Raw genomic sequence first — 25352 nt, forward strand, 5'->3', positions numbered from 1 at the left:
TGTATACACCCTTAATCTAGCGGAGTAAGCTTCGCCAGTTAATGTCTGCCCTCATTTATAAAACGAGGGAATTGGTCTGCTAATTCAGCTTCTAATTCCTTTAGTTCTGTTTAGCATTTTCATATCCCTTTTTCTGAGGGATATATCTGTTTGGGCAACCCGTTGCATTTTTTAATACTCTGAATTTTGCATGCTTGCCTGACTTAGCATTTCTGAATTGATTTTTTTTATTTTTTAAGGTATAACTTGTGTTGATTTTCACTTAAATCATGGTACTGTCACTACTTTTGTAAATTAATCTGAAATTTAACTTTCAAGGTAACTGGGACAATATGCTTGTAAAAGTGTGTGTTCCCCTTTGCTTTTATCATCAGTGTACCTCCTTAATCCCCTTCCAGCCTGATTCACTTATCTTGTTATGAGAATAAGGTGTAACTTTGTGGCTGAAGACTTGCAAAGAATGAAGATAATTCTCAAAATAGTGACATTATCTGCAGCCACAGATTCAGTATCAGACCCGAGAATAAAGATCTTTGGTACTTAAAAAAGAAAAAAGAAATGAAAGTGGGAATATTACTACCGATTCTATAGAAATAAAAAGGATTGTAAGAGATTACTACGAATAATTATATGCCAACAACTTGGATAACCTAGATGAAATGGATACATTCCTTAGAAACATAAAACCTACCAAGACTAAATAATGAAGAAATAGAAAATCTGAATAGACCTATAACTAGTAAGGAGATTGAATCAGTCATCAAAAATCTCCAGCAAAGAAAAGCCCTGGACCTGATGGTTTCGCTGGTGAATTCTACCAAACATTTAAAGAAGAACTAATACCAATCCTTCGTAAACTTTTCCAAAAAATTGAAGAGGCAGGAACACCTGCTAACTCATTCTATGAGGCCCTGATACAAAAGCCAGATAAAGACACTACAAGAAAACTGCATACCACTATCCCTTATAAACACTGATGTAAAAATCCTCTACAAAATACTAGCAAACTAAATTTAGCAGCATATTGAGAGGATTACACACCACAACCGAGTGCAATTTCTTCCTGGAATGCAAGGATGTTTCATCATTCTAAAATCGATCAATGTAACACTGCACATTAATGGAATGAAGGGGGGAAAGCACATACATGATCATCTCAATTGATGCAGAAAAGGCATTTGACAAAATTCAACACCTTTTCATGATTAAAATGTTCAACAAACTAGGAACAGATGGAAACTACTTTAACACAATAAAAAACATAAATGAAAAACCCACAGCAAAAATCATACTCAATGGTGAAAATCTGAAAGCTTTTCTTCTAACAACAGAAACAGGTCAATGATGGCTGCTTTTGCCACTTCAGTATTGAAATTGATAACCAGAGCAATTCGGCAAGAAAAATAAATTAAAGGCATCCAGATTGGAAAGGAAGAAGTAAAATAATCTGTTTGCAGATGGTAGGACCTTATGTGATAAACACTAAAGATTCCACACAAAAAACTGTCAGAACTAATAAATGAATTCAGAAAATTAGATACAAACTCAATACACAACTGTGTATTTCTATATGCTAGCAATGAAATAAACAAGAATAAGAAATGTTGGCAAGGATGTGGAGAAACTGCAACCCTTGTGCACTGTTGGTGGGAATGTAAAATGGTACTGCTACTATGGAACACAGTATAGCAGTTGCTCAAAAAATTAAAAATGGAATTATCATATGATTCAGCAGTTCCACTGCTGAGTATGTACCCAAAAAAAGTAAAAGCAGATATTTACACACCCATGTTCATAGCAGCATTATTTACAATAGATAAAATGTGGAAGCAACCCAAGTATCCATCAACAGCTAGACAGATAAACAAAAAATGGTATTTAGATACACTGGAATACTATTCAACTTTACAAAGGAAGGAAATCCTGACATATGCTACAGCATGAATGAAACTTGAGGACATTATGCTAAGTGAAATAAGCCAGTCACAGAAAGACAAACACTGTATGATTCTACTTTATGAAGTATCTAGTCAAATTCATAGAACAGAAAAGTAGAATGGTGGTTGCCAGGAGGTGGGGGGGAGTAGAGAATGGGGAGGTATTGTTTAACGGGTATAGAGTTTCAGTTTTGCAAGATGAAAAGACTTAAGGTTATGGAGACAGATGGTGGTGATGGTTACACGTTATGAATGTATTTAATACCACTTAACTGTACACTTATAATGGTTAAGATGGTCAATTTTATGTTGTGTATACTTTATCACAATTTTAAAATGAAAAAAAAGAGCTAAGATCCACTAGGATCCAGAAAAAAATGTTCCATAGTTGGATGTGGGGCTTACAAACACAACACTGGGGAACTCAATATTGTTTAAGATCAAAGTAACATCTTTTTCCTATAAAAAGCATTCATTTGCTTTGTAAGCATATTTGGGAGTTAAGAAACATAAGTCTGGACTTTCAAGAGCTACATGTCAACTGTCCTGGATTCTCTAACTTCTTAAGCAGCCTTTGGGGGTCCCAGAACATGTTCATTGTAGCCTTTGTCACATTGTAAGGCTTTTTGTGTGGCTGTCTCTCCTAAGAGCCTATGAACATGAGGCAGGACCCTGTTTCCTGCCCAGCACATGATGCTCAATGAATAAATGAAGGAATGAGCAAACGAGTGAGCAGCAGGAGAGAGAGATGCATCTGCAGTTCTAAGGAGGCCGAGGGAAATCAGAGTTTGGGTTCTTCCTGTGGTTCCCTTCATCTATTTCTCTTAACCTCCTTTGCAGCCTATTTCTCATACCACCTGCAGGAGGCCTTCCCAGATTGTGCCCAGCTACCACACTGAAGGTCTGGACCTCCAGGAGAGTTCCTCCTCCTCATCTGCCCTTCACCTGGAGGAGGCAGCAGGCAAGGGCTTCACAAAGAGAGGCATGAGCTGCCTAAAAAGGATGTGGTAGGCCAGGGGGAATCAGGCTTTCTGCTCCAGCACCTCCAACCCCAGGCCCTCTAAGAGGGGGAACTGGCATGCTTCCTCATCCCTCCTCAGGGCAGGTGTCCCAACACCTGGTGGAGGCCACTGGGCTGCTCCAGCCCCTCTGGGAAGAAGATGTTGTTCTCCAAGGTGGCATCTTCGTGAGGCTGCTGAAGGGCACGGTTGAGTGCCACAGGCCAAGAAGTCCCTGGTGTGTTGGCTGAATGCTCACCTCCTGTGTCTCCTTTCCTAATGGATGAGAAAACAGCTCTGTTCTCTTTGTCCTTAGAGCTGAGCAGCCTTGCACTAATCAACTTCTCTGAGCCATAGTTTACTTATCTGTCAAAATGGAGCATGATGCCTACCTCATAGGACTGATGAGGGAAAGCTTCAAAGGGCTGAGCATAGGACCTTGCACAAAGTAGGTGCTCCGTACCTGTCAGGAGTCTGGACTGAGTGTAAACTTCAGCCCCAACAGAGGTTAGAAACTGTCCCCAGAGGCCTGGCTGTTGCATCACCAGTTAAACCATGTGATTGAGCTAGTGACAAAGGCTTTGGTGCCTCAGCATCCTGAGATAAAGGATGGGAAGGGCCTGTTTCTCCCATCTTCCTCCCATGAGTGGCACCTGAGAGGGAACCACGGGACGGAGATGGCTTTAGAATAAAACACGAAAGCCAACACATATTGAGCAATCACCGGGGTCAGGCTAAGCCCTTTATGTCCATTAGATCATGTAATCCTTGCAAACACCACGAGGAGGGTACTATTCTCTGCATTTGTCAGTCTTACTTTTATTTATTTATGTTTGTTTATAAATAGACTCTTTTTAGAGCTGTTTTAGGTTCATAGCAAAATTGAGCGGAAAGTAGAGTTCCCTAAAACCCCCTTTCCCGACACATGCACAGCCTCCCTGCCATCAGCATCCCCCAACACAGAGGTACGTTTTTTCTCAATCAATGAACCTACGTTGACACATCATTGTCACCCAAAGTCCACAGTTTACGTTAGGGTTCACTCTTGGTGCTTGTACATTCTACAGGTTTTGAGAAATGTATAATGACATGCAGAGTTTTACTTTTCAATACCAATTTTATTTTTTATCAAAGTAGTACATGCTCAGTGTAATGCTTTGGCTTCAAAGTCAGAGTACAAAAAAGGCTTATATTGAAAACCAACCATGCCTCTTCCCTGCCCTCTCTGCCCTTCCTAACCCCAGGCCCAGGCTCCAGGGGCAGGGTGGCGTCCTTATATACCCAGGGGGCCACACAGTTGGTACCAAAGTACCAAGAACGTCAAAAGGGACTGGAGACAAACAGCACATTAGGGCCAAGTAGCCAGATAGGCTGAGCACACCCTCTGCCCTAAGAGGATCAACCAGGCATCTCAAATGACATTCTAGAGGTATTTTAAAATCTTTGCTTGCTTCTTCAGAAGCCCCAGTACTCATTTTCAGGGTTTTGCTGGATGAGGGGAGCTAAAGCCACACACAGGAAGGGCACTATGATGCAAAGCTGCCTGGGTGGAGGGAGATTATGGTTCTGGCTGGCTGCATGGCCTGCGAAAATTTCTCCCCTCTGGACTTTGAGGTCTTTGTGTAAAAAACCAAGGGATTGGACAGGTGATCACTAGGGCCCTGCCTGTGCTGACAGATTGAGTTTGGGCTGCTACTGCTGCTAACAGCCCCATCTCTGGAGCTCTTCCTGTGAGCCGGGTGCTTCCTTGCAACCACCCTCAAAACAGGCAATATTGCCTCATTTTACAGATGAGGATTGAGACTCAGAAGGGCTGTCAGGGCTACACAGCTAGAGAGGGGCAGGGTCAAGATTCTAAACCAGAGTGCACACTCTCCTTCCCTGGAGCTGGATCCCTGCGACTTCTGTCCTGTTTTCCCCAAAACAGATGCTCTAGTTTGTGTGTGGTGGGTGGGTGGTTGTGTAGGTAGGTGGGTAAGAGGGGGTCCCATGGCTTCCAGTGACAGCAGGGCCCAGCTTACTTGGCCTCCAGGATTTCAAGCCTCTAGGCCCCACCTCATGGTGAAGACCATTATGCGCACATCCTGTTTAATGCTAATCTCTCCTCCTAGGCCACTGGTTCTCTGCCTTGGCTGTAAATTAATCACCTGGGGAGCTTCGGAAAACAAAGATGGCTGCGCCTCTCCTGTAGAGATACTGCTTTAATTGGTCTGGAACAGGGTTCTAGCACTGGTTGGTCAGAAGAGCACCACAGGTGATTCAAATGTGCAGCCAAGCCTGGGAACCTCACATTAGCCTGTTGGCTTACTGAGGATCCTTGTTCATTCCCTCACCGCGGCTCACCTGGCAGTGGGGAGTGTCTGCTCTTTGCCATGCCTCCCCTGCCATAAAGGCAGAGCAGCCTCTGTTCTCAGCTGCAGTGTAGCTGCCTTTCTCTGTAACAAGCTCTACAGCATCATTACTCTGCTCTCCTGAATTCATTGTCCTCCTGAAAGTAGCCAAGGCCATGATGCTTCTCAGAGATTCTCTGGAACAAAAGCCCCTGGAATCCAGGCCTGCCCTGGCTTGTGGTGTGGAGAGCCCACCTTGCCTGGGTCCTCTCTGCTCTGCATCTTAGGGGAAAAGAACTGGGGAGTACAGGGTTTGTCCCCCACCCAGGCTGCCCTGGGCCTTTTCTGGCTCCTAGGTGAGGCTATCAGCCTCACAAAACCAAAAATGTTCCGTATTAAAAAAAAGGACAAGGACAATTCTGGAAGCTACAAGGGTCTCAGAAGAGAGTCAAGCAAAGCTGAATGCTACCTGAAGGAAGGGAGTCTCCTGTTTTCTGCCTACTGAACTCAGCTACAGAAAGGTGCCTGATGTGCTCCTGACTTAGGACTCCTATGTGGGCTTCAGGCCACAGAAGCTTAGATGCTGATTTTAGAGCCCGTAAGAGAGAAGCAAAGTTGGCAGCAGAAGATCAGGTGAGAGGTGGGCTTGGGGATGCATTGGCAGTTGTAAATAAGCTGAGTCAGAACCAGGAACTGGAAGTGGTAGTGGGGGAAGGTACTCATGGCAGTGCTCTGAGGGGGCCACTAAACATGGCATTCCTTGGCCTGTTCTCATCCTCCATGAAGTCTGGGCTTTGAAGCCACAAATTCATGGCAGGTCAAACCTGAAAGTGTCTGGAAGCCATGTGGCATGTGGTTTTCAAACTGAGTTTATTGGAACTATAGGGGGTTCTTCAGAATTGGTAGGGACTCTGACACACCATGTCCTGCAACTACCAACATGGCTCTCTTATCTACTTAATGAACAGGTGTACAAGATTTCACTGCGTTAAAATAAAAAGATTCTGTGCTAAAATAATGCTATCAAAATTTGAAAACCATGGATCTAGTAAACTTATGAGGAATGGATGGGGAAACTTACCCAGAGTCACCCTCTAGTCACTTACCCCTCAGGCCAGGTCTATCCCCACAGCATACCCACTGGCTTTATGGAGCAGACAGCAGGAGGTTCTCTCTGGAGGCCTTCTTGAATGCAGCAACAAAAATGGCCAAGAGAGGAGCCACGTGAGGAAGAGTCACTCTCAAAAGAATGAGTGACCCCAAGACCCAGACCTGCAGACCCTGAAGGGCAGTGTGAAGCTGCCTTGGTCAATTGTCAAAAGCCCTCAAGATTCTAGTCTGTTCTTACCTTCAGGGAAATGTAAGGCCTTGGCCTGGGAGGTGGGGTCCCTGAATTCTAGGCGGCCCCACCATTTCCTGGGACTTTGGGCCACATTCCTGGGACATTAGCCTTCTCTTTAAGGGAGGAAGCTGGGCACGCTCACTCAGTCCCTAGACTATGGGCCCTTGAGGACAGGACCTGTCATCTCCACTGTGTGCTGCATCCTCCTCAGTCCAAGGGATTCAGGTACAGGGCTAGGCACAGGAATCCTTAACTTCACGGAAAACAGTTTTGTTCATTGGTTTTTAGAACAGGCCTCCCGGTCAAGCGGCTCTCCTCATCCTCCACATACCAGCTGTGACCTTTGACAACAGTGGATGACTTTCCACACTTTCTGTAGTGAAGCTTTCTCCTCCCTCCTGTTTTCTCCCCTGGGTTTGCTCCTTTGGTGGTGAGAATCTCAGCACTCCGGAGAGAGTGAACGCTGGGGACTTGCATTTCTTCTCCTTGATAGTCTTATCCCTTCTTCCTCTGAGCAGTCCAACAGGTGAAGGTGTCCAAAGGCCATCAGGGCTGCTTATTAATGCAACAGAATTTGGCCGCATGTGCTTGCCCAAGAAGCAGGTGGAATATTCAATAAGTAGATGATCATGGATGGATTGCGCTGAGGGGAAGATCTGGTCCCCAGCTCAGACAGAGGTCTTAACCTCTTTTTGCCATGGAACATCCAGAACACCAGTGAAAAGGACCTTTATATGTACTCATTTGGGGCAGGGCCCTCCTTTCCCACCCTCCCCCTGGGTCTTGAGGGACAAACCCATAGCCAAAGACCACAGCCCCAAGCCCCAGCTGTTCTCACCTCCTGGCAATGACCAGAATCTGAGAAACTGTCTTCTTCCCCAGGTCTCCAACAGATCCCTTCACCCCCTACAACCTAAGCCCTTCAAGACCCCTCTCCAGAGTCCAAAGACCACTTCTGAAGCCTTCCATCTCCCCAAGTCATGCCCAGTAGTCCCTGATTGTCCCGGTCCCTGGTCCTGTGGGAAGCAGCCAGCTTTGTGACTTCACAAAAGGCTATCCTGTGACAAGTTTGGGCCTGGTGAAGCAGGAGCTGGGCAGAGGGGCTCCCCCCAGGAACATCATGTGACTTTTCATGGAGAGACACCCCTACCTCTGAGGGAATGAAGAGGAACTGCCTCATAGTAAGAGCTCAGGACACCCTCTGCACCTAGAAACACCTCCCCTTGATAACTTCGGCTCCCAGGCCTAACTGGATACTCCTGGCTATATCTGGCAATATCTCTTTGGGGTCCAGGTCCAACGTGGCCAGGTTTGGGGGTGGGGCAGTAGGTGATTACTTCAGGTGGTGGTGGTGGATCGCTGACATCTGAATTGACGGTCAGATCAGCTTCCTTCCATCAAAGTCATTCTGCTCCAGGCCTTTCAAAGTGAAAGAACTGATAGGGTGGGAAGCTTTATCTGACCTGAGTCTTCCTCAGGGTCTACTCCAGCAGTCCCCAGAGTACCTTCAGGTGGGTCAGGCCAGAGATTCCTGAGTCCTGTAGAAAAGTCTTGTGCGTACAAACAGGCATTGTCAAAATCCAAGGGCTTCTCTCTCCAATGCTGACTCCACTGTTGTTTCTTCCCGGAAGGATTTACAATTCTAAAAACCTGAGGCAAAAGAGGTTCCTTACCTCCCCTGTACCTGTTCCCCAACCTCCAACTCTTACCTGGAGCATAGCCTCTGGGAAGAGCAGGGCCCCAGGAGTCAGCAAGTATGATAACTGGCAGCCAGGCTCGGGGATCTGACAGGTCCTGGGAGTAGATGGAGGGCAGAATTTGGGCCTTTTTATGCTCCAGCCCGTTTGTGCTGGGCGGGTCCATTGTGAGGGTGGCCCAGGGGACACCATCTCTGGCCATCCTCTCTGGACTCTACTTTGATTGTGACATCGCCATCCTGCCAGAGGACCCCAGGGAAAACAGTGAATGCACTCTGGGCAGGGTTCCAGATGCAGGCTTCATCTCAGCAGGGAGGCAGGGTCGACAGGCTGGTTTAGGGAGGGCGACATGTCTGAATTCACATCTAAGGAGCTCCTTGGCCTTGACTGCCCTCACCCTTGATTGACGGCAGCCTTTTCAGGCATGAGGAGGCCTAGGAGCAGATCCTCTTAAATCCACCCTCTGATATGGGGATATATGTATATGTATAGCTGATTCACTTTGTTATGAAGCAGAAATTAACACACCATTGTAAAGAAATTATACGCCAATAAAGATGTTAAAAAAAAAAATCCACCCTCTGACCCACTCAGTTTTTAGTTCTGTGCTGGGACAGAGAGTAGACAGATGATCCCTAAGAGTGTTTACTCCACTACTTCCCAGTGTGTCTGAAAATGTGCCCCAGGATTTTTCTGGTAAGGAGCTCATTTCTCATTTTGATGAGGAAAGCTTGAACTCTTCCAGCAGGCAGTAGTACCGGGGGCAAAGAGAAATCAGCCAGGGCTGAGGTAGTCCTGAAGAACAGCAATAGGGTCAGCCACAGACCAAGAGTAATCACAATAGAAATAGCCACCACTTAGCTAGCACCTCCTGTGTGGCAGACCCCAAGCTAAGCACTTTACAGGCATGGTTCCACTTAGTCCTCATAACAATGCTAGAAAGGAGGTATTATTCCCATTTTCTAGCTGGAGAAACTGAAGCTCGAGAGGTGAAGTAATTAGGCCAATTACAGGAGCACTAGTGTTAGGATGCAGGTCTGTCCACCTCCAAAGCTGACTCAACTGCTGACCTATCTCCTTCTGCAAACTCTTCCCAATAAAGAGGCAAAGAAACTATTTTCTTATCTGTCACCATCGGTGATAGGGTTAAAGAGAGAACGGGGAGAAGGGAGGACTTTGAGCCTGATATTACCCAGATCAGCTTTCGGATAAGGCAACCTTGACTGCTTGGCCCGTCTAATCTTTAATGAGACCCATTGGGAGGCAGCTGTTCTGATTTACTTCTAACTATTTTGCAGGTGATTTAAGTGAGGCCATGGGGGCCATCAAGGGGAGTCCTTGGGGTCTGTGGCTGAGCAGTGGTTCTGAGGTGGGGCTGCTAGATAATATATAGAATGTCCGGTTCAATTTTAATTTCAGATAAAGAATAATTTAAAATATATAAGTATGTCCTCAGTATTGCATGGGGCTCTTCTGGGGGCTCCTCACTCTGGCTGGGATCCTGGTACGTGGGAATTGGGGCGGGGCTGGGGGGTCGCTGCTTCATTTCTCACCTGAGTCTTAGGCCCCTCTATGAACTTGTGCCTGTGGGAGCAGGAGAGGGTACTGACTTCTGGAGACTGCAGCATCTGTGGCCACTGGACGAGGTGGAGCCTCAGTTTCTCACTCTGTGAAATGAGAATGGTGGATGTGGATGCAGTCATACGGGGTGGTTGCTTTGCACACCTCTTGGGCAACAGGGGTAGTGTTCCATCTTTCTAGGTGGCTGTAGGGGCTCCCAGGAAGGGGGAGGGCACCAAGTGAATGATTGAATTCCCTTTTTTGTCCAGGTTGGGGTCCCCAGAGCCTGGAAGCCCCAAGCCTCACCTCGGTGGCTCCTGTGACTCCCGGACACTTGCAGTAGCAGTCTTGCTCAGCAAACAGAGTGGGGATAGATGTGGGACAGGACGAGGCACAGGAGTTGTGGTGGCACCAGGGTGGCGAAGGGCTAATGGGAGCACCTGGGTCCAGTGAACCTGGAAGTAAGTGAAGGGAAAGAAAGGGTGGTGGAAAAGGGAAGAGGGGGAGATGGGGGAGACAGAGGATAGGGGAAAGAGGAGGAGCATCCTGAAGCTCAGAGGACGTGGTGCTATTGATTTTCCTACCCCAGTGCATGGGCATGTGTGGGGATGAGGGCAGGTTGGAGCATACCTAAGTCTGTAGCCCTTCGTGCTGGGACCAGGGCTGGGCTGCTCTTGCTCTCCCTTTGCCACTGGGCAGCCCTGCAAGCATGACTTCTTGCCCTTTTGGATGGTGGCTGCTGCTTTTTGAGGCATACCATAAGGGGAGATGGGCACACGCAGAGCAGAGGGAGACAGAGTCCAGAAATGTTCTTCTAAAGAGGCCAAGGAATCTCTTTATCCAATGATTCAGGTGTGATGTGCCAGGTCAAGATGGGTGTGGGGGCCTGATTTATCTGTAGCTTTGTACTTGCACGTACTTAGATGTGAAAGTGTTGGCTGTGAGGACTGGTGCCAGTGCATGGGAGTGCATGCTTGTGTCTCTGGCACACGTTACCTTGGCCTACGAAATGTGACAGTGAGTGTGTTTGAAATGTGTCTGCAGCCCAGAAAATCTGAGTGCAGTCTTTTCCCCTTCCCAGAGCGGGAGTCTGGAAGTGCCTGCAGGTCTGCGGCTGCAGGTATGTGGGGGGGCTTTTGGCAGAGGTATGGGGGGCACAGGCATTATAGAACAGAGATTATGGAGGAAGCAGTTGCTAGACAGGTCTTATATAGCTCCTGTTCTGCTTCCCTAGCCTCCTGGGCCCTGGCTTCTCCAAAGGCCCTCTGGCATGCCCCTTATTCCCATCATTTACCCAGGGCCCCAGGCTGATTTTCTGAAGGGGAGCAGTGCCATCTGGTGGCAGGCTGAGGCTGTGCCGGGGAAGGCAAGCTGGAACCTGGGTTCCCGCAAGGGATCTGCATTTCAGGACCTCAGTCAGTGGGGAAGTCACCACCACACTGGCTAGATCATGGAAAAAGGGAGGCTATCTAAGGCTTGAGTGCTCCATTCTCATGCATTTTGGGTTCATGACCCAGGGAGGCATGGCAGGAAAGTCAGGTGAAGGATTGCTGTAGCACCGATGTAGGAAAGTTATCTATCAGTCCAGCCCTGTGGACCCATGAACCTGGGCCCCATTCCTTGGGCCACCAATCTGGGCTCAGATTTCTCATCTGTGTAGGCGGCAAACTGTACCTACCCTGTGGGGTGGTAGTGAGGGTTATATGAAAAAGTGTGGTTAAAACACTTGGCTCAGAGCTATATAAAGTCAGAGGTAATGGTAGTGGCCATTATAGGCAAAGTCCCAGAAGCACAGAGAAGAGAGCTATGTGTTGTGGCAGGTGAAAGCGTTGCAGAGAGGTGGCACATCTGCCACACTGCCACCCAACATTCTAGAATTTTGTGCCTGAGTATCACCTGTTTCAAGTTATATACTTAAGAGGAGGGAAGTCTCTTTTCTGGAAAGCGGGGAATGGGGTCCGGTGGGGAACAGAATCAAGAGACCAGCACCCAGGCTCTGGCTAACTTCTTAATCTAGCTATGGAACCTGAGCATGGCAGACGGCTTGCTGTGTCCCATGTTCCCCATGTGAAAGTGCTGACTGTGAGGACTCCGTAAAAATGCACAGAAACTTGCTCAGGACTCCCAGAGATAAAGGCTCGATAGGATCTTGTCAGGGAGAGATTCTGCTCAGTTGTGGAGTTTACCTTTCACGTCTCCAAAAAGGGATCCCCAAGTCAGAGTCAGGAGTCGTTCTGGTTCTGCTGCTAATTGGTTGTGTGATGTGAGTCAAGTCATTCTCTCCGGGTCTCACTTTTCCCAGCTGTAAAATAAAGGAATTAGATTACCTCTGAGGTCAGCTCTGCCTTAATCTATGTCCTTTTAATTTTTTCCTTTTCTCTGCCTCACATGTAATACCTAGGATAAATATTTATTGATCCTACAGGCTAGGTCTTGAACAGGAAGACCAGAGCCTTCTGCTTAATGACTGATGTGATTTCTCATACACTTCGGGAAATATTTTCTTAGATCCTGGTAGGTTCTAGGTATAACGGGGCCAATGGGAGAATAAAACAACGGCTCTTCCCTGTCACACAGGGCCGAATAAAGTACTGGGAAGGTATCCAGCCGTTCTAGCTTTGGGCTGGCAGAATCGCGTCTCTCGCTTTTCGCTTCCGCCTTCCTGAGCAGCCAATGAGTACGTAGCAGTTCTCGTTTACACTAAAAACTACAAACCCCAGAAGTCAACGCGCGGGGCAAAACTGCTCACGCGCCAATCAAGACTTGGTGGGCTCCGCCCCTAGAGGCGGAACTTCATTTTCCACGCGACTTCGGCGCTCGTAGATATTCCTCCGCTCGCCCTAGCGTTCTCCTCCCGCCTCCTGCCAGCAAGCCTCGCGCCAAGTCGGGTGATGCGCGCGCGCGCGCGCGCGCAGCGTACGTAGCGAACGAGTGACGCATAATATGTGGGCCGCTCCGGAGTCGCGGTCGCGTTGTGTGTGAGTGAGGGGGAGAGAGTGCGGGACCTGAAGCGGCGTGTGTGAGCTGTGGCGGCTGGCGGGGTCAGCGGGGAGCGGCGGAGCCGCCCGGGAAGGTGAGTGGGGAAGGGAGGGAGACGGCTCTGTGGCAGGGGCGCGAGGAGACAGGGTGCATGGTCGGGCGGGAGAGTGGGCGCCGGGCTGGGGGAGGGGCGGCACCTGCCTGGGCCGCTGGCTGGGAGGGGGCGGGCCGGGCCTCCCGGGAGGCTTGGTCCGGGGCCTGACAGTACTTTTCATCCTCCAGATTCTTGGCTCAGGGGCGGGGCCTCCACGTTCTTCCTATAGTCCGCAAAAGAAGCTTTCCAAGAGTAACTCTTCCGCCCGGATTGGGGGGCAAGGGTGTGCCCACCCCTGTCTTGGGGAGGGGCGCCTTTCATTCCTCTCATCACCTTTTATCTCTCAGTCCTCCTAGTCTTCGTTACGTACGGGCCGGGGGGTGGGGGTGGGTGGCTCCATCTTCCATGTCGTATGGCGGCCCCCTTCCCATACTGTGTCTCCGCCTCTAGCTCCAGTCACCTGGGCCGGCTCTCTCCTCCCTCGGCCGCGTGCCACCTCCCCTTGCACCCGCCCGGCTCTTCGTCCGGCGAGGGGGGACGGGCTCTCTGGGCACTCCTCCCACACACCCCCCCCCGCCCCCATGATGGAGGGGAGGGGTGGAAGGAGAGGTGTCCGGGTCCTGCAGCTTAGAGCCAAACCTTGGAGTGCCCGCCAAGCTTCCCGGGATCCTATTTCCGGGGGTTACAGTCGTTTTTAACTGGATGTCAGGCATTTGCTTAACTCCCTCTTCCTAGACGGTTTGCGTCTCACTTCCTCTTATTGCACTGTTAGCGCTTGGCTTTTGCTTGTGCTGAAGAAGTAGTTTTGGTCTTTTTGAGTCCCAGATGACTCGTCCTTGACTATGTCACGTTGGCCTCAGTTTTTCCTTACTGTCTTTTCAATGAAGCCTTTTAATTAGTCTACAAGTTTTAATTATTAACAGCATCTTCCTGTTCTAAACGCTTTGTTAATGTACAGAGTGAGGGGTTCATTGGCAGTGTTGTCCTGTAATCTTGTCTCAGTTTACTTTTAAGGTTTTTGTAAGCTTGCATAATTAGACTTTTTAGGAATCGACTTGCTATTCTTCTTGACGCTGTCAAGATTTGGGTTTTGTATATTACACTTATCCATTTTCGAGTGGTGATATATTTTTGGATGTAAAGGAAATAATAGATACAGAATTTGGGAACTATGAAGGAAATCCTTTTATGATCAACGTTTCCTGAGTAGTTGCTGAGCACAGTGTTTTACTATGTTATCTGCTGTACAGTAGTTAAACTTTATTGAGGAGGAATCTGGTGGAATGAACCACGTGTTTGAAGTGATTGAAGTTGGTTTGTTACCAATGTTGTTTCTGTCATGGTCATGGACAGTAATAGAGTATTGTTATACATGATCTAATATGTTATACTAATTATTAGGTAAATTTTACTTGAAGCTCCAAACTTGGGTTTTTTTCCCAGTGGGTTTTTTTCTTTCTTTCTTTCTTTCTTTTTTTTTTTTTTTGCGGTACGCGGGCCTCTCACTGCTGGGGCCTCTCCCGCTGCGGAGCACAGGCTTCCGGACACGCAGGCCCAGCGGCCATGGCTCACGGGCCCGGCCGCTCCGCGGCATGTGCGATCCTCTCGGACCGGGGCATGAACCCGTGTTCTCTGCATCGGCAGGCGGACTCTCAACTACTGCGCCACCAGGGAAGCCCCTTTCTTTTTTTTAAAAGAAGAGTGCTTACAGGCATTTGTTTCAGAATTTAACCTTATGGGAATCATTAACGTGAACTTTTTTTTTTTTTTTTTTTTTTTGCGGTACACGGGCCTCTCACTGTTGTGGCCTCTCCCGTTGCGGAGCACAGGCTCCGGACGCGCAGGCTCAGCGACCATAGCTCACGGGCCCAGCCGCTCCGCGGCATGTGGGATCTTCCCGGACCGGGGCACGAACCCGTGTCCCTTGCATCGGCAGGCGGACTCTCAACCACTGCGCCACCAGGGAAGCCCCGCGTGAACTTTTTTTTTAGGCTTTGGGATAGTTTTTGCCAAATAGGCCATATAGTATTGTGTATTAGAAGAGAACAGGCTTTATGGATTAACTCAGAAGTTACAAAAGGTAACAAAATAGTGGAAAATGGTAGAGCTAGGATAGTAACATATAGTGAAAAAAATCTTTTACCTTTATACTTCAGAAGATCAGTTACTTGCCACAGAAGTAATAGTTATTATCCGTTTCTTATATATTCTTCCAGGGACACACACAGACACACACACACACACACACACACACACACACGCAAAAGCAAAGAGTGTTCTTTGCTTTTCTCACTTGACAGTGTACTGAGAGTTGGTCCAAATTAGGAAAGGAAATTCTTTTTAGTTTTCTCCTATTTTATTTTGTTTTGGCTGGGTTGGATCTTTGTTGCTGCGCGTGGGCTTTCTCTAGTTGCAGCAAGGGGGCGCTACTCTTTGTTGCGGTGCGTGGGCTTCTCATTGCAGTGGCTTCTCTTGTTGCAGAGCATGGGCTCTAGGTGCACGGGGTTCAGTAGTTGTGGCACTCGGGCTTAGTAGTTGTGGTGCATGGGCTTAGTTGCTCCGCGGCATGTGGAATCTTCCCGGACCAGGGCTTGAACCTGGGTCCCCTGCATTGGCAGGCGGATTCTTAACCACTGTGCCACCAGGGAAGCCCAGGTGATGAAAATTCAGAATAATGTAAATAAATTACTTAACCAGGTGTCTATCTCATACAGATATTCAGTAATTGGTAACTATTGTATCACTATTAGACCATAAATTCTGCGTGTAAAATGAAATTGAATGGAAAATGAATACTTATCCATCTAGATTCAACACTTGTTATTAATATTTTGCCATGCTTTCTCTTAGTAGGTAGATGTGGTATATATTTATTTTGTGGAACCATTTGAAAATAAGTTGCAGACACAGCACCCCTAAATACTTTGGCAGGCATCCTTCAGGATAAAGACTTTTTTTGACCACAGTGCTTGGCTTGCGGGATCTTAGCTCCCCTACCAGAGATCAAACCCGGGGCCCCAGCAGTGAGAGCGCCAAGTCCTAACCACTGGACCATCGGGGAATTCCCTCTACATATTTTTTGTAGGGCTTTATATTATTCCATTGTATGGACAGTGTTATCATTTAACCCTCGCAACAACTATTTCCATTTTACAGATAAGGAAATTGAGATTTGGAGAAGTTAAATAACTTGACCAAGATCTCACAGGTATGTTGACAGAGTTGGAATTTGAATGCTTGAACCCCTTTTCTACCAAGTACCAATTGAGTGGTCTTGGGGACTTCTCTGAGCCCTTTTCCTCATCTGTAAAATAAGGGCAGGGTGGTTGTGAAAATTCAGAATAATGTAAATAAATTACTTAAACCAAATGTCTATCTCATACAGATATTCAGTAATTGGTAACTATTGTATCACTATTAGACAGGCCATAAATTCTGCATACCACCTAAAGAACTCACTTTGGAACATGGTGAATTGAGTAATGTACCTTCACTGTCTTGTCTATAACAAGATTACTGCACGTTTTGCATTTTGTTAATCTTTCATTGAGAGTAAAATGAATTATCATTGATACTATTATTTTAGCTTATTTTAAATTTATATTTTCCCTGGGCAAGTGAATATTCCCAAAGTTATAATTATTTTTAGGCATAGTTAATTGGAAATTTTGAAAATGATACCAGAAGTACATGTGTGTTTCTAAATTGAACTCTAAAATTTTACTTTTTTTTTTTTGGTACGCGGGCCTCTCACTGTTGTGGCCTCTCCCGTTGCGGAGCACAGGCTCTGGTCGCGCAGGCCCAGTGGCCATGGCTCACGGGCCTAGCCGCTCCGCGGCATGTGGGATCTTCCCGGGCCGGGGCACGAACCCGTGTCCCCTGCATCGGCAGGCGGACTCTCAACCACTGCGCCATCAGGGAAGCCCTAAAATTTTACTATTTTAATGCCCTTGAGTTGACCTTTGTTAGAGGTAGTATTTCTTTTAAACTTTGCCTTTATAAGCCCTACTAGGCTGATTGCTTAAGTTATCCAAGAGGCATTCCCTCCTGGACCTTTTTTCCCCCCATTTAAAAAAAAAATTTTGGTAAAATTGACATACCATAAATTAACAATTAACCATTTTAAAGTGCACAATTCAGTTGCATTTAGTAGATTAACAATGTTGTGCAACCATTACCTCTTTTAGTTCCAAGACATTTTCATTACCCCAAAAGGAAACCCTACATTCATTAAGTAGTCACTCCCTATTTCCCCCTCCCCCAAGTCCCTGGCAACCACTAGGTAGCTTTCTGTATATGGATTTACCTATTCTGAATGTTTCATATAAATAAAATCATAGACTATGTGACCTTTTGTGTCTGACATTTTTTGCCTAGTGTATTGTTTTAAAGGTTCATCCACAGCTGTAACATGACTCAGTACTTCATTCCTTTCTACGGCTGAATAATACTGCATTGTATGAATATAACCACATTTTGTTTATCCATTTATCTGTTGGTGAACATTTGGGGTTGTTTCCACCTTTTGGCTCTTGTGAATATGCTTTGAACATTTGTGTACAAGTGTTTGAATATCTGTTTTCAATTTTTTGGGGTATGTAACTTGGAGTGGAACTGCTGGGTCATATGGTAATTCTGTGTTTAACTTTTTTTTTTAAACTTTTTGAGGAGCCACCAAACTGTTTTCTGTAGCTGCTATACCATTTTACATTCCTATCAGAAGTGTACATTCTAGTTTCTCCATACCCTTGCCAGTGCTTATTTTCTAATTTTTTGCATTTGGTCATCCTAGTTGTATGATTGGTATCTCATTGTGGTTTTGTTTTTCATTTCCCTAATGGCTAATGATGTTGAACATCTTTTCATGTACTTGTTGGCCATTTGTATATCTTCTTTGGAGAAATATCTGTTCAAGTCCTTTGCCCATTTTTGAATCAGGTTTTTTTTGTCATTGTTGAGTTGTAGGAGTTCTTTATATATTATGGATACTAGATCCTTATCAGATATATGATTTGCAAAAATTTTCTTCCATTCTGTGGGTTGTCTTTTCACTTTCTTGATAATGTACTTTGACGCACAAAAGTTTTAAATGTTGAGGTCCAATTTATCTATTCCCTTGTTGCTTATACTTTTGATGTCAAATGAAAATCCCTTGCCAATTTCAAAGTCATGAAGATTTACCTCTAAGAGTTTTATAGTTTAAGCTCTTATATTTAAGTCTTTGATTCATTTTGAGGTAGTTTTTGTACATGGTGTGAGGCAAGGGTCCGACTTCATTCCTTTGTATGTGGATATCCAGTTGTCTCAGCACAATTTGTTGAAAGAACATTGGTCTTTCTAGTAATGGTCTAATGGTGTTTCAACAAATTCTTTCTCTGTTGACTGGTTTTGGCCCACTTGTTGAATATCAATTGACCATAAATGTGAGATTTTATTTCTGGACTCTCAATTCTATTGCATTGGTATGTATGTCTTTCCTTATGACAGTACCATACTATTTTGATGATCAAACTTTGTAGTTTTGAAGTCGGAAGTGTGAATTCTCTTTCTTCTTTTTCAAGATTGCTTTGGTTATTCAGGATCCCTTGCAATTACATATAAATTTAGGATTGATGTTTGCACTAATGCAAGAAAGGTCATTGGGATTTTGGTAGGGATTGTACTGACGGTTGACCACTTTGGAGAGTATTGCCTTCTTAACAATATTAAGTCTTCTAATCCATGAACACAGGCTGTCTTTCCATTTATTTAGGTCTTCTCTAAGTTATTCTAGCAATGTTTTGTAGTTTTCCTTGTGGAAGTCTTGTGCCTTTTTGGCTTAAATTGATTCCTTAGCATTTTGTTCTTTTTAGTGCTATTTTAAGTGAAATTGTTTTCTTAATTTCATATTGGATTGTTTATTGCTCGTACATAGCAATACAACTAATTTTTGTGTGTTAATCTTATATCCTGTAACTTTGCTAACTTGTTTATTAACTATAGTTTTTATTTATAGATTCTTTAGGATTTACTATATATAGGGTCATGTCATCTGTGAATAAAGATAATTTTACTTCTTCCTTTCCAATTTGGATGGCTTTTATTTTTCTTGTCCAATTGCTCTGGCTAGAACTCCAGTACAGTGTTTAAGTGGTGAAAGCAGGCATCTTTGTCTTATTTCTGATTTTAGGGGGAAAGCTTTCGGTCTTTCACTATTGTGTATAATGTTAGCTGTTGGGTTTTTTTTTTTTTTTTTTTTTTGCGGTATGCGGGCCTCTCACTGTTGTGGCCTCTCCCATTGTGGAGCACAGGCTCCGGACGTGCAGGCTCAGCGGCCATGGCTCATGGGCCTAGCCGCTCCGCAGCATGTGGGATCCTCTCGGACCGGGGCACGAACTGGTGTCCCCTGCATCGGCAGGCGGACTCCCAACCACTGCGCCACCAGGGAAGCCCACTTTAATTAATTTTCATATGTCAAACCACCCTTGTATTCCTGGGTTAAATCCCACTTGGTCATGATATCTAATCCTCTTAATATGCTGCTGCATTCATCTTTCTAGTATTTTGTTAAGGAGTTTTGCATCTATTTTCATAAAAGATGTTGGTCTATAGTTTTCTTGTGATGTTTTAATCTGTATTTGGTGTCAGGGCAATGCTGGCTTTATGTAAAAAATTAGGAAGTGTCCCTCCTCTTCAATTTTTGGAAGAATTTGAGGATTGATCTTAATTCTTCTTTAAATGTTTGGTAGAATGCACCAGTAAAGCCATCTCTTTCCTGCACTTTTAGGATGTGTCTTAAGAGATTAATTTTGTTGTTACCACATATAACTACTTTGCCCAGTCTCTAGGTCTCTTACCTTAGCATAAAATTTTACTGTTGAAAAAAATTGGTTAAATTATTGCCCCTCTCTACCCCCTGGCTAATACTCCTCCAGATTGGCAAGGTCATAAAAATGAGGAAAGACTCAAAAACTGTCAGAGACCAGAGGACACTAGGGAGACATAACAACTAAATGTCATGTAGTATCCTGGATGAGATATTGGAACAGAAAAAGGACATGAATGGAAAAACTGGTGAAATCTGAATCAAGTCTGGAGTTTAGTTAAGATAATGTACCAGTTTTTGGTTTCTTAATTTTGACACCATATCACTATAAAATAAGATAACATTAGGGAAACCTGAACTGAGTTAGGGGTATATGGGAATTCTCCCTACTATCTTTGCAACTTTTTTTTTTTTTACAAATCTATAATTATTCGTATTAAATTTATTTTAAAAAATGCATATATAGTTAGTAGATTGCAGTCAGAAATACAGCCTAGGTCTTTCAAGTTAAGGTCAGAAATCCATATTAGTTGGTCACATCTGTAGTATATCTTTGGCTAGAAAGACTGAAAATGTGGATTCTTTGTAGAAAAGCATTTTAACTTTTTTTTCTTTTCTTTTTTGGAAATATCCTTTGGAGTAAGGGGTAGCTCAGGTGACATGAATCACTCTTCTATTAGAATTGCGTCAACTTGATTAAAACATAAACGTTTAAAATTTTGAGAGTTGGTGGTAAATATATATCTTTTGGTCTTATGGTAGAAGAGTGAACAATAATCCTAGATGAGCTAGTAATGCCTTTGTGGACTGAAACTTTTTACAGAACAGTTGCTATTTCTGTGAAAATACACATTTTGCATGGCAGGATTTGACATTTTGATCCTAAGACTGCTTTGGCAAAGAAGTTGATCTGTAAACCATCTAAACGTTTGGGTCTCATTTATTCCTTTTGGAGTTCCTTATAAACCTCTCTTCCCCGTGTGGATGTCACATGCGGCTCCTTCAGAGCCTGTCTCACGTCCCTGTCCTTTTGTACCCCTGGGCTGATCACTCAACCCAGCAACTTTTTATGCCTTTCTCCAGCCTCTTATCCTTCCAGAAGATCAGCTAGCTGTGAGACAGATTAGGAAGGCTGAAGGACGAATGGGTTTATAATATTCTTTCTCAGCTTTCATGTTGGTAATGATATCCACTTCAGTTCTTGATCTGTTGTTAAGAATCAACAGGAATGTGTTGCTTATCTGTCATAGAACTTTCCCTGAAGACTTACAAGAGCAAAATATTTCTGGGAGTAGTTTTTGCTGTATTCTGTATTTAAAAAAAAAAAGCCTCAAAGCTTTGTACCTCAGAGATCTAGACTTGGGATTATTATACATGTGGTGTATGGGTACAGATTGTAGAGTGTTCCTGTGAAACCTTTCGTAAACTGAAATGACTTGAAGAGGCAATTACCTTAGGGCACATCTTGCTCAACGGATGTACAGAAATTGAGATAAAGCACAGATGCTCACAGGCACAATTCAAAGCTGTAGCAGCTTGCTGTTGAGTGTAGTTCCCATGGAAGGAGCTTGGCGGGGCCACTCTCACTGCTTGGGGTGCACACTGCATTTATAATGGCGCTGCAAAGCAAACACAACGCTGTTTTTGCTTTTCGCCTTTTTTCGTAAAAGCAGAAGTCCTCTTCAGATTTCTTTGCGTTAACGAAACCAGATACTAATGTAGTTCTTTCATAAAAACGAAATGGCATAAAGCGAACTTCTCTGAAAAGCAGGGATACCTGTATGTGTGTTTCTGAGGGGAGAAAGGAACCATAGGTTTTGTCTGATTCTCAGTAATTCCTGATCCTAGAAAGGTTAAGAATCATGATTTTGATCCAGTACCCTGTCTCATTTGACAGTCTAGCAAACTGAGGTTGAGAGAGAAGAAAAGACTTGTCATGACTTGATGAGTATCCAGGCTCCCAATCCTGGGTTTCCCACTGTACCACAAATAAAATTATCTACAGGGTCCAATGGTTAAATTTCCCATGCTTTTAGTTATTTCCCTTGCTTGTGCATCCCTTTTTTCCTCCCTCCTCACTTTTCTTTTCATAGGAAGTATGTCAAGTTTATTTGCCTGTGTTCATTTGTGTGTGTGTGTTTTTCTTTTTTTTTTTTTGCTTCCTTAGGCCAAGTCATGACTACAGTAGCGGTACACGTGGACTCCAAAGCTGAGCTCACTACCCTGCTGGAGCAGTGGGAAAAGGAACATGGCAGTGGGCAGGACATGGTACCTATCCTTACCAGGTATGAACAATTAAGTTTTTCTTTTTTAAAAAAAGGAAAAATTGGGAATTCCCTGGCAGTCCACTGCCGTGGGCCCAGGTTCAATTCCTGGTTGGGGAACTAAGATCCTGCAAGCCACACAGCGTGGCCAAAAAAAAAAAAAGGAAAAATTGGAGAATGTTATAGAACATTTTCACTTTGTGAATTCTTTTTGGTTTTTTTTCCATAGAAGTTTTTTTAATGGTTCTACTTAATAAAATATTTGTTTGCAGGAAGAAAAAAATTTCCCCAAAACTAGAAAAGCATTTTTGAAGCAATTTTCCAAATTACAATGTTAAACTCATCTCCAGCTCTGTAAAAGTATATGACACGAGATCTTTAAAGTTTCACTGCATTTCAGGATTGTTCTTGGAAAAGATACTCTGCCAGAAAATCAATGGGGTCATTGGGTCTGACCTTACAACACTCATTCAGACCCTGCATAAGCATTGACATAATGTAGGCCATTAAATAGTTTCTCAGGAGAATAGAATGGGCCTTCAGTACTTCTCTTTCTTCTCTTTTCACTTTCTCTAGTTTATTCTCACTTCTCAGAGCAAAATAATTTCTGGCTACCCAGATGAAGCAAAGTGAGAGAGAGGAAGGAAGGAAGGAAGGGAGAGAGGGAGGGAAAGAGAGAGAGACAGAAAGACAGAAGGAAGGAAGGAAGGCTCACTTCATGAATTCTCAATCCATTTTTTTTCCCTGTCGGAACTAGTCTTTTATCTCTCTACTTCTTGAACCTTGTAAAAATTTCTTCCCTTTCCTCTCAGGCCCTTTTGTTGTCATTCTCTTTCCAAGGTTCTTCTCCTGCCAGTGTTTTAGCACCAAGGTTTTGTTTGTGGTTCTCTTCTCTCTTCACCCTAAGTATTCTACCTAGATAGTTTCATCTCTGTCCATGATTTAAAAAATTATTCTCATGTTAACTTTCAAATTTCTATTTTCACTGCAGACTCCTCTTTTTAAAAATTTCAGACCCATTTCTCAGCTGATTGGTGTATACATGTTTACCTGGTTATACCACAGACACCTGAAACATACTGTGTTCAAAATAGAGCTTATCATCTTCATCCTACCTCCCTCTTCATTCACAGTTTGTGCTTTTGTGCTCCCTGCCTTGGTGTAAATAGTTATAAACTAAAAACTGAAAACCATTCTCCCTAGTGTATTCCTTTACTAGCACAACTTAGTCACCAAGCCCTGAGGGTTTCTGCTTCCTCTTCTTCCCCATTCGCACTTCCTTTATTAGGTATTGATCGTGTCTTGACTGGCTCATTAGGCAGTGTGCATTATCCCTCTGTCTGCAGTTTACCCTCTTCTGATATATCATACCTCAGCTCATAATTCTTCCCTGGCACCCTTTTCCTTCAGAATGAAATGTAATTTAGAGTGGCCTATGAGGCCATTTATGATTTAGTCTGTACTTCCTTTTTCTGCCTCATAGTGTTGTTCTTCAGAGAGGAATAGAACCATATTTTCCAGTGTCTGTGTGCCTTTACACTTGCTGTTTCTTTGGCCTGAAATGCCTTTCCTTGGTATATCTGCCTGGCAAGCTCTAGTCCTTTCAGGAAGCAGTTCAAGAATCATGTCTTGGGGCGTCCCTGGTGGTGCAGTGGTTGAGAGTCCGCCTGCCGATGCAGGGGACACAGGTTCGTGACCCGGTCGGGGAGGATCCCACATGCCGCAGAGTGGCTGGGCCCGTGAGCCATGGCTGCTGAGCCTGTGCGTCCGGAGCCTGTGCTCCGCAACAGGAGAGGCCACAACAGTGAGAGGCCCACATACCGAAAAAAAAAAAAATCATGTCTGTAAATATCATATGATATCACTTATATGTGAAATCTGAAATATGACACAAATGAACCTATCTATGAAACAGAAATGGAATCATGGACATAGAGGTTGCCAAGGGGGTTGGGGGAGGGATGGAGTGGGAGGTTGGGATTAGCAGATGTAAGCTTTTATATATAGAATGGATAAACAACCAGGTCCTACTGTATAGCACAGAGAATTATATTTAATATCCTATGATAAGCCATAATGGAAAGGAATATTTGAAAAAAGAATGTATGTATATGTATATATATGTATAACTTAATCACTTTGCTGTACAGCAGTAATTAACACAACATTGTAAATCAGCTATACTTCAATTAAAAAAAATCTTTCCCCCATTTTAATTACCACTTGTATTATAATTATCTTTTTACATGTGTCTCCTCACTAAATTGTAAGTCTTTTTTGAAGGCAGGTACTACTCATTTTTATTGGTGTCTCCTTGTGTTGCCTCAGACACTGACTTGCCCAATGCTTGGTACATAGTAAACTGTGTGGGACATAATTTTATTGAATGAATGTGTTAAGGAAGAAGAGAAAGTGAAAAAAAAAAGGCTGGGTTGGGATGCCCATGGTTTTTCTGAGCAGGAAGCCTCTGGAACATGGGGCTCTTTAACATCTAATCTGTAATATCATAGCAGAGAAAAAAAACTTTGTTTATGCAATGATCTATTCTCTAGGGATAAAGAGAACTATGATCTTATGACAGTTTAAACAGGGATAAATGCTTTGTTCTTAATTGCTCTTGATAGATGGGGAACATGTGAAAGTACAGTTTTTTTTTAGGGAAAGGATTATTGCTGACTGGTGGAAAGTGGATTTTCATTTGTAGAGGCATTGGACATTAAGAACTATTAATCACAAGCTACTTGAAGTGCAGCCACAGTGAATTAAAGAATCTTAAGTATTGTGCATTTAACGTGTGTGGATTATTGATTGATGTACCTTTGAAAGGAGGAGAGAGTCATGAATGGGGATGATAGTGTTAGTGGTAGATTCATTTAATTGCTCAAAAGATATAAAATATAAGGTATTTTTTAATACTTTATTTTCGGTAATTCCCTGGCGGTCCAGTGGTTAGGACTCGGTGCTTCCACTCCCGGGGCCCGTGTTCAATCCCTGGGCAGGGAACTAAGATCCTGCAAGCTGCGTGGTGAGGCCAAAAAAAACCCCAAAACCAAAAAACTTTATTTTCAGGATTATTTCATATTAATTATCATATTTGACCCTGAACTTTGTCATTATGCTATGGTATTCAGCAGTGCAAAGCCTAAATGGAGGGACCCTATCTTCAAGGAGATAACCATCTGGGAGGCAACTAATGGCTCCAAAAAATGCATAGTAGTACAAAATAGCATATAATGAAGTGCTCGATTGGCAGTGTGGTTTGTAAATATTCTAGGGGTTAGGAGAATGGAAAGAATTTGAATGAGTCCATTTCTTCTATTCATTCAACAAATGTTTGAGGACCTTT

General features: G+C 44.2%; 1 protein-coding gene across 6 annotated transcripts in view; it reads left to right on the forward strand.

The window, feature by feature from the left end:
- The first annotated feature begins 12798 nt into the window (after positions 1-12798).
- The window catches only part of DCAF1 (DDB1 and CUL4 associated factor 1), a 93278-nt gene continuing 80724 nt past the window's right edge, over positions 12799-25352 (forward strand). For 4 of the 6 annotated variants that reach the window (XM_060161719.1, XM_060161718.1, XM_060161720.1 and 1 more), the window contains exons 1-2: positions 12799-12937; positions 21910-22027. In XM_060161719.1, the coding sequence (XP_060017702.1) occupies positions 21918-22027 (110 nt within the window). In that variant the 5' untranslated portion in view covers positions 12799-12937; positions 21910-21917. Of the gene's footprint in view, positions 12938-21909; positions 22028-25352 lie in introns of those variants that run through there. The other 2 variants (XM_060161723.1, XM_060161722.1) reach the window with 2 other exon arrangements.

This window comes from Lagenorhynchus albirostris, chromosome 10, assembly GCF_949774975.1.
Source record: "Lagenorhynchus albirostris chromosome 10, mLagAlb1.1, whole genome shotgun sequence".
Taxonomy (NCBI): domain Eukaryota; kingdom Metazoa; phylum Chordata; class Mammalia; order Artiodactyla; family Delphinidae; genus Lagenorhynchus; species Lagenorhynchus albirostris.